A 15,549-nucleotide genomic window follows, 5' to 3' on the forward strand; every position below is an offset into this window, starting at 1 on the left:
TGAGGCCCTGCCCCCATCTAGGGCAGGTTCCCTTCCCTTCCCCCTCCAGCTGCAATGCCTGCCCACTGAAAGGGCTGGGACTGGACTGGGGTATCTTTTCTGTTCACCATCATCTCTAACTGTTGCCCCATCCCCAGAGCTGCCACCTGGAGGAGGGAGGGGAGAATGGCGAAGCTGAAGAAGAGGAGGTTGAGGTTTCCTTCGAGGTAGGTGGGATCAAGTAGTCCCGGAAGAAAGGGGTGGGGGACCCTGACTCCATCATCCCCCATTCATTCAAGCGTGTGTTCACAGAGCAATGCTGTGGGCCCAGCCCTGGGCTGGGTGATGTTGGGTACATAGCCGTGACCAAACCAGTCCACTGGGGAGACAGCTACATCAGGCAGACAATAACAGCATCGAGTATCCATGGTGGTGATGAGGGGAGCTAGGCAAAATGGTCCCAGCAGGAAGAAGGAGGCACAAGCAGTGGGGTCAGGGTGAGGGAAGCCAGGGAAGTTCAGGGGGTCATGGGGACCCTGGTGAGACACCTGATCCAGCCTGGGGGGGGGAAGGACTTCAGGGAGGGCTTCTCGAAGGGATGTCTGCAGAGAAGGATAAAAGAAATGTGCCAGTTGAAGAAAAAGAGGAAAGTGTTCCAGATAGGGGCACAGCATAAGCAAAGGCCAGACAGTGAGAAAGTAGTAAATGCAATGAGCCCATCCTTTCATTCATTAAAGTGATCAGCAAGCATTTCCCCGAGTTTCTCAGTCTTTTTTGTTTCAGGGTCCCCTTGGGCATCTAGCGAATCTTTTCTTATGATCATGTGTTTATGTTTAGAAAATATTTATTTGGCTGCCTTGTGTGTTAGTTGTGGCTCAAGGGATCTTTGTCAGGTCATGTGGGGTCTTTTATTGCAATGCATGGACTTTCTAGTTGTGGCTCAGTAGTTGAAGCACTTGGGCCCCAGAGCACATGGGCCTCTGTAGTTGCGACATCCAGGCTCTCTACTTGTGGCTCAGGCTCAGTTGTGGCCTATGTGCTTAGTTGCTGCACAGCATGTGGGATCTTGGTTCCCTGACCAGGGACTGAACCCACGGCCCCTGCATTGCAAGGATTCTTAACCACTGGACCACCAGCGAAGTCCCTCAGAATAATGTATCTCAATGTACAAGATGAATTCATAGCAGAAGAAATAAGCATATTAAAATAGTTACTAAAATATTATTTTAAAATTTTGTGATACAGTAATATCTGTACCTCTTTATTAATCTACCAAATAACAAGAACTAACAGTGGATCCAGTAACTACTGTAATTGATAAGTGGTGATGAATGTAAGTGACATTTTAAGATGTCTTCAAAAATAATGTGGTATGCAAACATCTGTGATTCTGATGGTTGACACAACCACAGATTCTGCTAACATTGCCATGATTTATGACCTCATCTATAATGGAAGGAAATGCTACATTTCAGTCAGAGGCTGGGAAACATAAACATAGACCTTCCCCCACCATCCGTGTTCACAGATCCCTGGGATTTTATCCATTGACTCCTTGAAGGTGTGTGGGGCCACGTTACAACCACTCCAGGCCCAGCCCTGTGCTTGGTGCAGGAGACAAATCACAGATCTAAATCCCAGGGGACAGAAGGAGTTTACAGTTGAAGGAATGAGCCAGGGGATGTGGCTGGATCAGGAAGAGCAAGGGTGAGGGCAAGGCTGTGAGGGGGAAAGGCTGGGCTGGTGGGCCTGGATTCACTCAGCAATGTGGGCTGGGCTCTGCTGCAGGAGAAAGAGATGGAGAAGCAGCGTCTCCTGTACCAGCAGGCGCGGCTGCACACCCGGGGGGCCGCGGAGATGGTGCTGCAGATGATCAGCGCCTGCAAAGGTGCCCTCCATGTGCATCTGGCTCCCCCCGAGTACACCTGTCCTGTCCCCAGCCTGCCCAGCCCCTCTGGACCCAGCAGGCACACCCTCCCACCCCTCCTGCATGTGGTTTGCCCTCTTGCTTTGCAATTTCTCGTTAATTCCTTCAATCCTGATCACCCTGCCCACACACCCTTGCACACTTCTCTGATCAACCTTGCACACACACCCTTGCATACTCCTCTGCCCAGTTCTCTGACATTTCCCCCCGGGTGGCTGTTTTCTGGTGGGCGGAGAACACTGATTCCAAACTGAGTGGACCACTGTTTGCCCCCCGCCGCGCCCCCCTGCAATCCGTTCCCCCCAGGAGAGACGGGCGCCATGGTGTCCTCCACCCTGAAGCTGGGCATCTCCATCCTAAATGGAGGCAATGCTGACGTGCAGCAGGTAACGAGTGAAGGGACTTGGGAGGAGGGCTAAGAGGGTTGGGAGGTTCCTGTGTGACTCCCCCACTCCTCCCACCCTTCTGCAGAAAATGCTGGATTACCTGAAGGACAAGAAGGAAGTTGGCTTCTTCCAGAGTATCCAGGCACTGATGCAAACCTGCAGGTGGGCTCTAGGGCACATCTTATTTAAAAAAAATAGTTGTGTCTCTTTATCTTTGGCTGTGCTGGACCTTTGTTGCTGCACAAGCGTTTCTCTAGTTGGGACAAGCAGGGGCTACTCTCTAGTGGTGATGCGCAGGCGTCTTACTGTGGTGGCTTCTCATGTTGCAGAGCACGGGGCTCTAGGACTTGTGGGCTCCAGTAGTTGGAGCACGTGGGTTCAATAGTTGTGGCACACAGACTTAGTTGTCCCAAGGCATGTGGGACCTTCCTGGATCAGGAATCCAACCTGTGTCTCCTGCATTGACAGGCAGATTATTAACTACTGGATCACCCCCACTGAGCCACCAGGGAAGCCCCCCCTAGTGCACATTTTTCATTAAGCTGAGTCCCCAGTCCTGGTACCACCTCCAGTTCTAGTTCTGTTCTCTTGGTTCCAGGAACAGAGACCCACTCAGGCCAGCTCAGCTAACAGGGAGTTTATTATAAGGAGTCACATGGTACAATAAAGGAGGCAAAATGCCGCAGATTTTAAAAATGAGTTATGTTAAGGATCCAGATAGCTGGAAGGTAGTTGAGACTTCAAGGGGCACTCGGGCAGCAGGGACTTGGGGCTCTTTCTGATGACCCCTGTTCCTGTGGCTCCACTGCTGTCTGCTTTCGCTCTCCTCTTGTGGTTGACTGCCTTTCGCTGCCTCTCTGAAGCTTTTGCTAATTGATGGTTTCTGTTTCCTTCTGATTTCAGCTTTTATATATTTCATCCTCGCCCCACCTTACCCCACAGCCGCTACTGCATAGCTTCTATCAACTCTTAGTTTCTGCTTCCTCTCGGTTTCAGCTTACTCTCTCTACCACCTCCCCCCATCATGGGGAGGGCTGGCGGGCTCTGGAATAAAGGAGGGCAGAGACCTCAGCGCATCTTCACTGTCTTTCTTTCCCTCAGTGTCCTGGATCTCAATGCCTTCGAGAGACAGAACAAGGCAGAGGGGCTGGGCATGGTGAATGAGGATGGAACTGGTGAGGCCCTTTTGGGCTTCCCTCTCCCTGGGGCATCCCCTTCCTTTAGGATCTACCCCCTCCCTCAACATTGCCCAGAGCTTCCTTCCTCCCAAAACACCCTCCCTCCCCAAGAGCATCCTCAGGTTCCCCCTCCTGCAGTGGTCCCAGTCCTGCCCCGCTCCCATTCCTCCAGAGCCTCCCTCCCCATTGTCCCACCCCTGGGTGTGTCCTGTGTTCTCTCACCCATGCCCACATGGACCCCACCCTCCACATGCCCCAAGTCTCCAGCCCGGGTTGCTGTTCTCTCATTAATGTCCCTAATCCGAGTTAATTGAGTCTCCTCTTTGCTGTGTTGTGACGTGTCTAACCTTTCTGCCCTGATCCTTGCCTCCCGCCTCTCCATCTCCACCTGTCCATCTCTCTTTCTCTCCCCTCTTCTTTCTTCCATTCTGCTTTCACCCTCTTCTTGTTCTCTTCTTTACCTCCTTGCTCCTTCCTGCTCTTTCTCTCTATGGGTTGTTTCTCTCTCTACGTCTTCAATCCTGACCATATCACTGTGTGTTTTTTTTTCCTGTCTCTCTGTCTCCTTCTGTCTTTCTTTCTCCTTCTTTTTCTTCTGCTTCTTCCTCCCATCCTGTGGCTGCCTCAGTCATCAACCGCCAGAACGGTAATTCCCGGAGCCCATTCCTTGCTATGCTGCTGCCACCCCGCCCTTCTAACCCCCAACCGCCCCCCTCCACCCTGGTGGCTGAGGATCTGGGACATCCAGGGGAGGGAGGTACCATGCAGGCCAGAAAATCTTGAGATCAGGGCTCCAGAGACCAAGAGTTGGGTCCCAGATTAGCCACTAACAATACATGGGACTATGACTAAATCGCTTACTTTATGTAAGCTTGTTTCCCCATGTATAAAATAGAAGCAAGAGAAGATGGCAAAGATTCTTTTCCAGCTGGATGTTGTTGGACTTCCAGACCCAGATTCACAGTCCCGAGGTGGGGTGAACCCCACTCCCACATACCCGGCTCTCTGCGCCCACGACCCCAGATTGATCGAGTCTGCTGTTCCCATCCACCAACTGGATTGGTTGCCCCCAAGCATCCACTCTGATTGGTGTGCGTGCCTCCTCTGCGCCTGCTCTGATTGGCCCGAACATTCACTATCTAGCCTTCCCCTCGCTCGTCCCGCCCCTATAGTCCACAGTGATTGGCTCCTTTCAGGTGCCCATTCTGATTGGTCCATGTTTACACACCTCCCCCTCTGCTTCTCCTGGATTGGCTGTTTCTAAGACATCTGAGCCAACTGGCTTTCGGCCGCATCTCCCGCTCATTTCTCTCCTGCACAGAGCCTTTGCGTGAAAGTGACTCTCAAACCCCATAACCCATTAACCGCGCCTCCTGCCCCGCGGTCCTGGAGGGGGGCTGAGGGAGGTATCAGCAGCCCAAGCCTCTTCTAGGTCGACAGACACTCTTAGATGTCACACAAGTGGTGACATCAAGGAGACACTGATACTGTAGAAAGACACTTGAGGCCGCAGCTTCATGACTCAGGCCCCCTCAGTCTCCTCCTGCTGATGTCCTGGACTCTGAGGTTGGGACCGCTGGCGTCATGGATTCCCATGGCCCTCATAGTGTCTTTAAAATGGTGGCTGCTGCTCCCTGCACACCCGCGCCCTGTGCATGTGTGTGCAGTGTGCATGGGCCATGTACACACTTTCTGGTGGCCTTGCGCATCTGACTTCTTCTGCACCATGCCCCCCCCAACCCTTCCACCCAGGAGAGAAGGTCATGGCAGATGATGAATTCACCCAGGACCTGTTCCGATTCCTGCAGCTGCTCTGCGAGGGTCACAATAATGGTGAGGAGGAGAGGAGGGTGAGATGGAGAGGCGGCCAAGGTCTGGGGTGGGTCTGGAAGGGTTGCCTGAATTAACCCCCAGCCCCATTCTCCCCTGATCAGTGATGACCTCACCACCCTTCCAGGCCGTGTCCTCGACTCCATAGTCCTTCATTCTTTACTTTCAGCCAGTGTGAAGCCCTGTCTGCCCACCTTCCTAAATCTCCCTTGAATTTCAGGAATACAGCGGCTTTGTTTCACTTTCACCTCCTCTAACCCAGTCCAATTCCCCCAAAGCAATCTGCCAAAACCCAATTTGGCCAAAAATCAATTTTCACACATGAGCAGTTCGCCACATGCCATTTTCCCACAGGCATTTTGCCGCAGCTGCCAAAGTTCAATAAATGCAGTGGATTTCCTTTACTCTGGGTCTGCAAAGGGAAAAATTGCCTGGCATTTCTAAATGAATCTCTTAGAACCACCTATTAATTTTGCTTATAAAATACTTTGCCAGGAGGAAGTCCCGCATTCTCTTGCCTAACTTAAACAAGTTTGAGTTTCCACAACTTTTGTTCTGGTTCAGACAATAGAACCAGTTGAAGGATGACACAGCAAGTTAATGAAATACATCACTGGTGAGAAAGTGACACCTCACGTGGTACACAGTGTACAACGTTAAAGGAACAGTTGAAATTCTGAACAGCAAACATCCCACCCAATGCAGTTTCCTATGACCAACGTGTACAGTCTCGAGGCTGTGGTTACAACACTTAGCAGGTGATAAGAAACCACAGACTGCCCAGAAATTAACCTTCATGACAAGAATGGGAGTGATTCTAAACCTAACTTCCACAGAACCTGCACCCCACTTGGCTAGTATTCCTTAAGGTAACTGGTAAACATCTTTAATTTTCACTCTTTTCTTTTCAACAAAAGATAAAGCATGATCCATTGTTTTACATTATCATATGCTCTTTTGTCCACAGCTAGTTTTCCTCCAAGTGCTATTACATACCTTAGTGCGAGGTTACTAAGGTTTTCTTTCTTTAATGAGGGTGGAATCAGTCTTTGGGATTTAAAATGAATTTTCGTCCCTGGGTCTGTGACTTTTTGGAAATAAGTATGTTCTTTTGGGGAAATTTCTTTCTCCCACCAAATCTGCAGTCCAGCCTTCTGCCCAAATTTGTGGATTCATAAATCAGTCTAGTCGAATAAATATTTGAAATATCTTTCAAATCTAAAGCCTCTAAAGGCTTTGCATGTCTTGAGTGTTCAGTGCCATTCAGAGCAGACAAAAGCCAGGGAGTTGTAGCTAACCATTTAGGCTTATGGTCTGATTTAAATGAACACAGAGAAAGGAATTAGAAAACAGGTTGCTGGGAAAGCCTATCAATTTGCTTATAAAATCTTGAATGTCTGAGTATACTTTTCGTCTATCACATGAAACCAGGCAAAAGGACATTCAGACTGAAATAGTGATTGTGAAGTGTTTAGAGGGAAGTCAGGTAGAAGCAAAACTTCAGGAGAAAAAAATTCCAAGGGGCTGTTGAAGCCATCCTGGGTAACACATTACTATAACATCAAAAGGGTTTAACTGAAGTTTGCGTTCATTGCCTTCATAATCTGATGAACTGGCCATTTGGCAAATGGGTCTATAGAAGTTGTTCTCAGACTCAAGTGTGCCTAGGAATCACCTGGAGGCCTTGTTAAAATAGACTTTTGGACCCCATCCCAAGTTTTTTGATTTAGTAGTTCTGGGAAGGAGCCCAGGAATTTGCATTTCTAACAGGTTTCTGGGAGATGCTGACTCTGCCAGTCTGGACTGGTGCTTTGAGAACCACTGCTCCAAAGCACAACTCTTAACCTCAGCACTCTCTTTAAGGCCCTTTACGAACCGCTGTTGTTGGGACTTCGCTGGTGATTCAGTGGTTAAGACTCCATCCTTCCAATGCAGGGGGTGCAGGTTCCATCCCTGGTCTGGGAACTAAGATTCCACAAGCTGTTGTTTATTGAGCACTTACATACCTGTTCTAAATTTAGAACAGAGCAGTGTAGAACATGATATATATATTCATGATATATACTGACATATTAAAATCTCAGGACAGCTCGATAAAGTAGGTCTATTGTGACTACCACGTTACATATGGGAAAACCAAGGCACAGTCTGCCGCACGGAGAGGTCACACAGTGAGGAATTTGAGCAGCCAATTCCTACTCATCTTTCAGGTCATAGCTCAGAGGTCCTCTTCTCCACGAAGCCCTCCCTGACCACCCAGTCTGGGTCAGGCAGCTCCTCTAAGTTCCTCCAACCCCCTGAGCTTCCTCCATCACAGCCCTGATCATCATAATTATTATTCCAGAACCTCTCAACCACACACTGAAGAAGGGAGGATGGTTTAATAAGCCCCCAAGTAGCCATCGCTCAGCTCAAATTATAAGCTTTCTGCCGTAGAATGTTTTTCAAATAGTGGGAACCCACTCACTAGATGGTCGTGAATCAAGTTTATCGCCGAGGTTCTCATTTCTAATTGCACATTGGTATGCCTGGGGAGCTTTGCAAGACACTAATGCCCAGTTTTCACCCCAGATATTCTAATTTAATTGGTCTGGGATAAGGTATGAGCATTGGGAGTTTTAAAATTCTCCAGGTGGCTCTAATAGGCAATCAAGGTTGGGAGGTTAAGAATATACATTTAGTGCATTGAGATCAGAATTCTTTCTAGTTAACTAGTACAGGAGACAAAATAGCAGAATGCAGGGCACATACTGGGGTTCCAAGGTGGTGCTAGTGGTAAAAAACCCATTTGCAATGCAGGAAACACAGGAGACTCAAGTTTGATCCCTGGGTTGGGAAGATCCCCTGAAGGAGGGCACGGCAACCCACTCCACTATTCTTGCCTGGAGAATCCCATGGACAGGGGAGCCTGGTGGGCTACAGTCCATGGGTCACAAGGAATCAGACATGACTGAAGTGACAGCATGCATGCACACGTGGCACATAGTAAGGGTATGTGAAACTACTGGTTCAGGTGTATGTGGATGTAATGTCAGATTAGACACCCCTCCTGGGCCTCAATATAAATGTGTACTGTATTTCCTACTGTGGGTTGCAGTTAGAAAAGACTGAAAAATTACTCCATGACAATAGAAACTTCACAAGGGCAGAGACTTTGTTTTCTTTTACTCCTGTATCCCCAGGGCCTTGAACAGGGCCTGTATATGCACTAAGTCACTCCTATCATGCCCAACTCTTTGCAACCCTATGGACTGTAACCTGCCAGGCTCCTCTGTCCAGGGGATTCTCCAGGCAAGGATACTGGAGTAGGCTGCCCTGCCCTCCTCCAGGGGATCTTCCCAACCCAGGAATCAAACTTGAGTCTCCTGTGTTTCCTGCATTGCAAATGGGTTCTTTACCACCAGCGCCACCTGGGAAGTCCTGAACAGTGCCTGGCACAGAGTAAATGCTCAGTAAATTTATAGTACTAAAATATAAGTGACTAATCTTCATCTATCATTAGCATATAATATGTGCTCAATAAATAGATATTGACTAAATGAACAAGTAAATGACAGATGTTTATCTCCTCTGGTTCTCAGTAGGTGTGCAATAAATTTTTTTGAGAAATGAATGAATAACCAATCTTCCATCTCTCCAGCACATAGTAGGCATTCAGTAAAAAAAACTTGTGAATGACTAAAGGTTGAATCTCCATTTCCCCCTGCTGTATTATAGATACTCAGTAAATATTTTGGGGGGGAAATGAATAAATGATTGATCTTCCACTACATCTGGCACATAGTAGGCCCACAATAAATATTGATTACACAAAATGGATAAATGATCCTCCATCTTTCTCTAACACATAGTAGTTACTGATAAAGAGTTATTAAAGAAATGAATGATTATATGCCTTCTGACATACAACAGGAACTCAATAAATATTTATTGCATAAATGAATAAAGGACCCACTGTCCATCTCCTCTAGCACGTGTCCATCTCCTCGAGCTCAATGAATGAATGCTTTTCATCTCCCTAGATTTCCAAAATTACCTACGGACACAGACAGGGAATACAACCACTATTAACATCATCATCTGTACTGTGGACTACCTCCTGCGGCTGCAGGTGAGGCTGTGAGGCCGTCCAGGTGTGACCTGGGCCGGGGACTGTTGGGCCATAGCTGGCCCCAGCAGCTGCTCACACTGCGTCTATCCGCCAGGAGTCCATCAGCGACTTCTACTGGTACTACTCCGGCAAGGATGTCATTGAGGAGCAAGGCAAGAGGAACTTTTCCAAGGCAATGTCGGTGGCTAAACAGGTGTTCAACAGCCTCACCGAGTACATCCAGGTAGGGTTCGCTCTCTGGGGCGAGGCGGGGCAATCTTGCATCACTCGCCCTACCTGGTACTCACGTAGAACCTTTGCCCCCCAGGGCCCCTGCACCGGGAACCAGCAGAGTCTAGCGCACAGCCGTCTCTGGGACGCCGTGGTGGGATTCCTGCACGTGTTTGCCCACATGATGATGAAGCTCGCTCAGGTTCGGGCCCCTCAGTTCTTCATCCTACTGCCTCCGGACATCCCCTAACTGGCACGTTTACAACTTTTGCTCCCTCAGTCAGTTTCCCACCCCAGGGTTCCCAGCAGGTTCCCGACGAGTCCCGGGCGAGTCCAGTCTTCATTCTGGATTGGCTTCCTGCATGACCCCGCCTCCTTCCCTCCACCACCAATCGGCTGGTTATCCATCTATAGTTTCATTGGTCTGCGTTTGGGTCCCGCCCCCTCTGGCCCAGAACTCCTCTATGGTTGGTTGGTGTTCACACCAATCGGATGGATAATCAGCCGATAGAAGGTGGAGGGGAGGAGGCGGGGTCATGCAGAAAGCCGGTCCAGAAGAAAGATGCAGCCAGTCTGGAACCCGCCGGGAAACCTGGGGTGCGAATTTGACTGCTGGGGATAGGAAAAGGGTTGGCTTCTAGATCTGGGGCTGAGGCTGAAGGAGTGTTTTGCTTTTTTATTCTGCTTGCGGCAGATGACTCCTATCCAGGGCATCCATGATGTAAGGTCCCTGTCGAGCCGCATCTCTAGCATCTTCGTGCACCCTTTGCCTCCCCACCCCCACCCCTTTGCAGTCTTGTCAACGTCTCACAAACACCTTGTCCGTTTGGTCTACTTCTCTCTGGTAAACATATTTCAAGGCTGCCAAATGCGCTGCAGGAGGGCTCAGCATCTGAAAGGGCACCATCCAGAACATAGATATCCTACGTAAATACATCGATGTGTTTATATTCCAGTAGTTTTCCAGCAGGTGGCAATATTCTGTATAATTTCCCAACAGGAAGAGTCTTGAGGAAGGGACGCTTTTTTCTAATTTACTCAAAGGCGCCACAGGGGCTGGCAGAAACCCTGTCTGGTATCATCTGACTTTTTGAAAGGAGTTGAATTTAACTACGCAGTTTCTCGGTGTGAGTGAGTTGAAGTCAAGCTGTTGTAATCTTAAAATTCTAGAGAATACTGGTATCTTTGTGGAGATTTCCAAATCTTACAGAATTAATTCATTAGCCATAGCCTAAGTTAAATTGCAAAAGTTAGAAATCCAATGCAAAGTGGTGGCTTACAAAAAAAAAAAAAATTATCAGCTCACATCACAGATCGGGTCTAGCTCAGACGGTAAAGCGTCTGCCTACAATACGGGAGACCTGGGTTCAATCCCTGGGTTGGGAAGATCCTCTGGTGAAGCAAATGGCAACCCACTCCAGTATTCTTGCCTGGAAAATCCCATGGACTGAGGATCCTGGTAGGCTACAGTTCATGGGGTCGCAAAGAGTCAGACACCACTGAGCTACTTCACAGAATGCTGTTAGTAGAAATGTCTGTCTCCTCTCTGGCTTCATTATCAAGCAGGCACTTCCCAGTGGCTGGAAAGAATGGTGTCCCGGGCTTCCGTGAGCCGCTTTAACAGCTTCAGAGAGAAAAGAACCCCTCTTTAGCTCCAAGAAGACTTGTCATGCTCTCTTACTGGACTATAGGGTCACATGCCCATTCCTGAACCAATCACCCTGGTCAGGGAAAAGAAAGCTCTGATTGGCCAGAAAGGTGGGTTTAGTCCTATATTCTCTGAGAGCAGGATTGTTGAATCAATTAAGTAGCTGTGCCTTGGGCAGGCACACACCACAGACACTCACCAGGATCTGAGATCCTGGAATGTTGGAATCTTTGAGTCAGAATGCAGAGCTTTGGAATCATGGGAAAGTGTTAAGATTAGAGGGCTTTTCCCCAGGTGGCACTAGTGGTAAAGAACCCGCCTGCCAATGAAAGTAGACATAAGAGATGTGGGTTTGATCCCTGGGTCAGCAAGATCGCCTGGAGAAGGAAATGGCAACCCACTCCAGTATTCTTGCCTGGAGAATCCCATGGACAGAGGAGCCTGGCGGCTACAGTCCAAAGGGTTGCACAGAGTCAGACAGAACTTAAGCAATTTAGCACGCATGCACGCCCTTTAGAATTAGAATTAGCAACTCAAGAACTAGCATAAAGTGACCTTACATCAAGCCTTACAACTAACAAGGAGGAGCCTTACATCCCATTTACCTGGTACCCTTACCCTTCTTCCATTTTATTAGGTAGAACCATATGAAATTACCACTTTGTTGGTGAGACATGCCTGAATATTGCCAATTTTATGTAGTTCAGCCTCATACAAATAGGGACCATGAGGCAGAACTTCGATCATGTTGGAGACTTCTGTGGGCCCTCCATGAGACGCTATGACAGGAGAAGCAAAGTGTCCCCACATTCTTCCCAAAAGGCTTACCAGAGAGCCCGTAGCTGTGTCCTGCAGCTTTCTTCCTGAACCCAGAGTCTCACTTTTTTCATCACACATTGATTCAACAAACATGGGTCAACCTCCCCCCAGAGGCCAGGTGCAGGGCTGAACGCTCATCCCTTCCCCGGTCTGTGTCCGTGTCCCCAGTATTTGCTCCTGTCCGTCTCTGTCTGTCTTGGTCCCAAGCTTCTGCTCTCAGCCCCATACTCCTCCCAACCCTTCTTGTCAACCAGCCCTTGCCACTACACATCCCCCCAAAGTGTCGACCCCACCCCCACAATCTTGTCTCTCTGCCCTTTGCCCTGCTTCCGAGGAACATGTCTGGACTCGGGTCCCCTCGGAGGTAAGATGGGGGAAGAAAAGTGGTCTTAGGCCCTGCCGGGTGGATGGAAGCAGCTGGAGGTGGGGGAAGCATCTCTGCCAAAAAGAACCCTCACATAGCTGGGATGTGGGGTCCCTAGGACTCAAGCCAGATCGAGCTGTTGAAGGAGCTGCTGGATCTGCAGAAGGACATGGTGGTGATGTTGCTGTCATTACTAGAAGGTAAATGCCCAGTGGCTGGGGGTAAGTGCAGGGTACCAAGGTGCAGACAAGCTCAAGAATGGCCCTCTGAGACCCAGGAGAGCCTAAGCTTCAACCCCATCTGACATCATGTCAGGGTCAATGCATTTAAGCCGCTGGAATAAGCTCTCCAAACACTTATTAAGCAACTTATTATGTGCCAGGTCCTATGTACATATGATAATTTATTGATTCCCCAGAGAAATCTTAATCAGGTGGGTGGCCAGGACACTTTTTAAAATGTCTGCCCTGAATCATTATTTATTTGCTGAATGTGTCAGTTAGTTCTTGCTGCCTAACAAATATTCCTAAAATGTAGTGACTTAAAACGACCATAATTTATTACTAATTAATAAAATAATTTAACCTGTAGACAAAGACTTTTTCTCTAGAGGTTCATAACGGCATCCTCATTCTTTTATATGGCTGCATACTACCAGTTGTGTTGTGATACAGTGATTCATTTAACCACAAGCCTATCAATGGACATTCAGGGTTCGGTTGTTTTTTTTAATGTGTGTTTATTTATTAATTTATTTTTGGTTGCACTGAGTCTTCACTGCTGCACACAGCTTTCTCTAATTGCAGCGAGCAGGGGCTACTCTTCATTGCAGTGCATGGGCTTCTCATTGTGGTGACTTCTCTTGTTGCGGAGCAGAGGCTCTAGGCACACGGGCTTCAGTAGTTGCGGCTCGTGGGCTCAGTAATTGTGCTGTGCGGCTCTGGTGTGTGTGGGTCAGTGATTGGTGCACACGGGCTCAGTAGTTGAGGCTCCCAGACTCTAGAGTGCAGGCTCAGTAGTTGTGATGCACGGGCTTGTTTGCTCCCCAGCACGTGGAGTCCTCCAGGACCAGGGATCAAACCTGTGTCCCCTGCACCGGCAGGCGGACTCCCACCCACTGTGCCACCAGGGAAGTTCCACATTCAAGGTTTTTAAAAAACATTTTGCTGTGACAAACCATCTGGCAATGAATAATCCTCCTACAATGTCTTAAATTTTTGGTAACTAGTCATTAGCTTTTAAAAACCACGTTTAGGGACTTCCCTGGTGGTTCAGTGGTTAAGATTCTGTGCTTCTAGCGCAGGGGGCACAGGTTCGATCCCTGGGCAGGGAACTAGGGTCCCACATGCGGTGCATGGTGCAGCAGAAGTAAATAAATAAATCATAAATATAAATTTAAATTGAAAAAATCAAATTCAAAAATCAGAAATCCCTTTAAACATTTTGTTTCTGAAAAATTGAAAGACTCAGTGACCGGGGTCTACATTCTCACATGGCAAAAGTCAGCTGAATTGGATTAAATAACAAAATCATATCAACATTCAATCTGATGTTGATGACAGCGCTACAATTAGATAAGAGAATGTCCTCATCGTTTAGAACATATAGTGGAAATGTTTGGGGTAAAATGCCTCATGTCTGCAGCTTACTCCTTAATGATTCAGTGAAAAAAATAGAGAGAGAGATATTATAAAGCAAACATGGCAAAATGTAAACCATTGGTGAATCTGGAATACATGAAGTTCCCTTGTACTCTTGGAAACTTCATGCATTAATACATTTGAAATTATATGAAAATTGAAAGGTTCAAAAGGAAACTGGAGCCAGTTTGGGGAAATTCCTGTTAGTCCAGTGGTTAGGACTTGGCAGTTTCACAGGCATGGCCCGGGTTCAATCCCTGGTCTTGGATCCTGCAAGCCGTGTGGTGTGGCCAATAAATAAATAAAAGTAAAATTCTGCTTAAAAAGAAGCTGGAGCCAGTTTACTTTGGGGGAGAGCGTGGTGTCCCAGTTTACCAGTCTCTTCCTCTCCCTCTGGTCTGCCTTTCAGCCTACCTCAGTCTGCTATGGACCTCCCTGGCCCCTATGGGCTTGGGAAAGACTTAGGTCTGTGAGCTCTGAGGTCTCGCCTCTCTGGATTCAAGTCCACCCCAATGCCTCACTGGCCATGGAACCCTGAGTGTGGACTGTCTCTGAGTCTTTTTTCTCATCTGTACAAATGAACAGGGACACATGTTCCTTACAAAGATGAGGTCACGTCAGTGTAGCAGTGGCCATGACATCTGGGACCTGCTGTTAGCTGATGCCGTTGTTGTCTTTATTGATGACTCCCCAGCTATAGGAGGGAGGAGGACGAAGACAGGATCAGCCAGGTTCACACCTGGTGCTGTTGCAGAGCAGGAAGTGACCCTTTGGGGGAGGCATCAGAGCTGGCCGGGGAAGTTCCACCAGCACAGGGCATCCTGGCAGCTCCTGAGCTGAAGAGGGAGGCTGGCCACATGGGGATCCAGAGAGGAGGTGCTTTGGGGTCACACTGACCGGGGGCTGCCCGCAGGGAACGTGGTGAACGGCATGATTGCCCGGCAGATGGTGGACATGCTTGTGGAATCCTCATCCAACGTGGAGATGATCCTCAAGTTCTTTGACATGTTCCTGAAACTCAAGGACATCGTGGGCTCTGAGGCCTTCCAGGACTATGTCACTGATCCCCGTGGTCTCATCTCCAAGAAGGACTTCCAGAAGGTGGGTACTGGGAGGTGGATGGGTGGGGGTGGACGGCCACTTGTGCACCTGCCTGGCTGCCTGCTTTGGTCAGGAGACTCCTCTGGACACCTCCATTTCTTTATCTGTAAAATGGGAATAAAACCATCCTTGGAGGTTTGTTTTTTTTTTAATACATTTCATTTATTTAAGAAAATTTTTTAGCGGTGCTGGGTCTTCGTTGCTGCGCCAGCTTTTCTCTAGTCCAGGCGAGCAGGAGCTGCTCTTTAGTTGAGGTGTGTGGGCTTCTCATTGCGATGCCTTCTCTCGTGGAGCACAGGCTCTAGGGTGTGTGGGCTTCAGTAGTTGTGGTTCCCCGGCTTTAGAGCACAGGTTCA

The 15,549-nt window shown here is 48.5% G+C and overlaps 1 protein-coding gene across 2 annotated transcripts in view; it reads left to right on the plus strand.

Annotated features, from left to right (window-relative positions):
• RYR1 (ryanodine receptor 1) overlaps positions 1 to 15,549 on the plus strand; it is a 125,076-nt gene that overhangs the window by 78,791 nt on the left and 30,736 nt on the right. The window contains exons 77-88 of one of the 2 annotated variants that reach the window (XM_065926037.1): positions 138 to 206; positions 1,768 to 1,867; positions 2,213 to 2,292; positions 2,378 to 2,454; positions 3,394 to 3,467; positions 4,099 to 4,116; positions 5,223 to 5,303; positions 9,323 to 9,411; positions 9,506 to 9,634; positions 9,719 to 9,823; positions 12,571 to 12,652; positions 15,006 to 15,193. In XM_065926037.1, coding sequence (XP_065782109.1) covers positions 138 to 206; positions 1,768 to 1,867; positions 2,213 to 2,292; positions 2,378 to 2,454; positions 3,394 to 3,467; positions 4,099 to 4,116; positions 5,223 to 5,303; positions 9,323 to 9,411; positions 9,506 to 9,634; positions 9,719 to 9,823; positions 12,571 to 12,652; positions 15,006 to 15,193 — 1,092 coding nt within the window. The remainder of the gene's footprint in view (positions 1 to 137; positions 207 to 1,767; positions 1,868 to 2,212; positions 2,293 to 2,377; positions 2,455 to 3,393; positions 3,468 to 4,098; positions 4,117 to 5,222; positions 5,304 to 9,322; positions 9,412 to 9,505; positions 9,635 to 9,718; positions 9,824 to 12,570; positions 12,653 to 15,005; positions 15,194 to 15,549) is intronic. The other variant, XM_065926038.1, reaches the window with a different exon arrangement.

Source organism: Muntiacus reevesi, chromosome 2 (assembly GCF_963930625.1).
Source record: "Muntiacus reevesi chromosome 2, mMunRee1.1, whole genome shotgun sequence".
Lineage (NCBI taxonomy): Eukaryota > Metazoa > Chordata > Mammalia > Artiodactyla > Cervidae > Muntiacus > Muntiacus reevesi.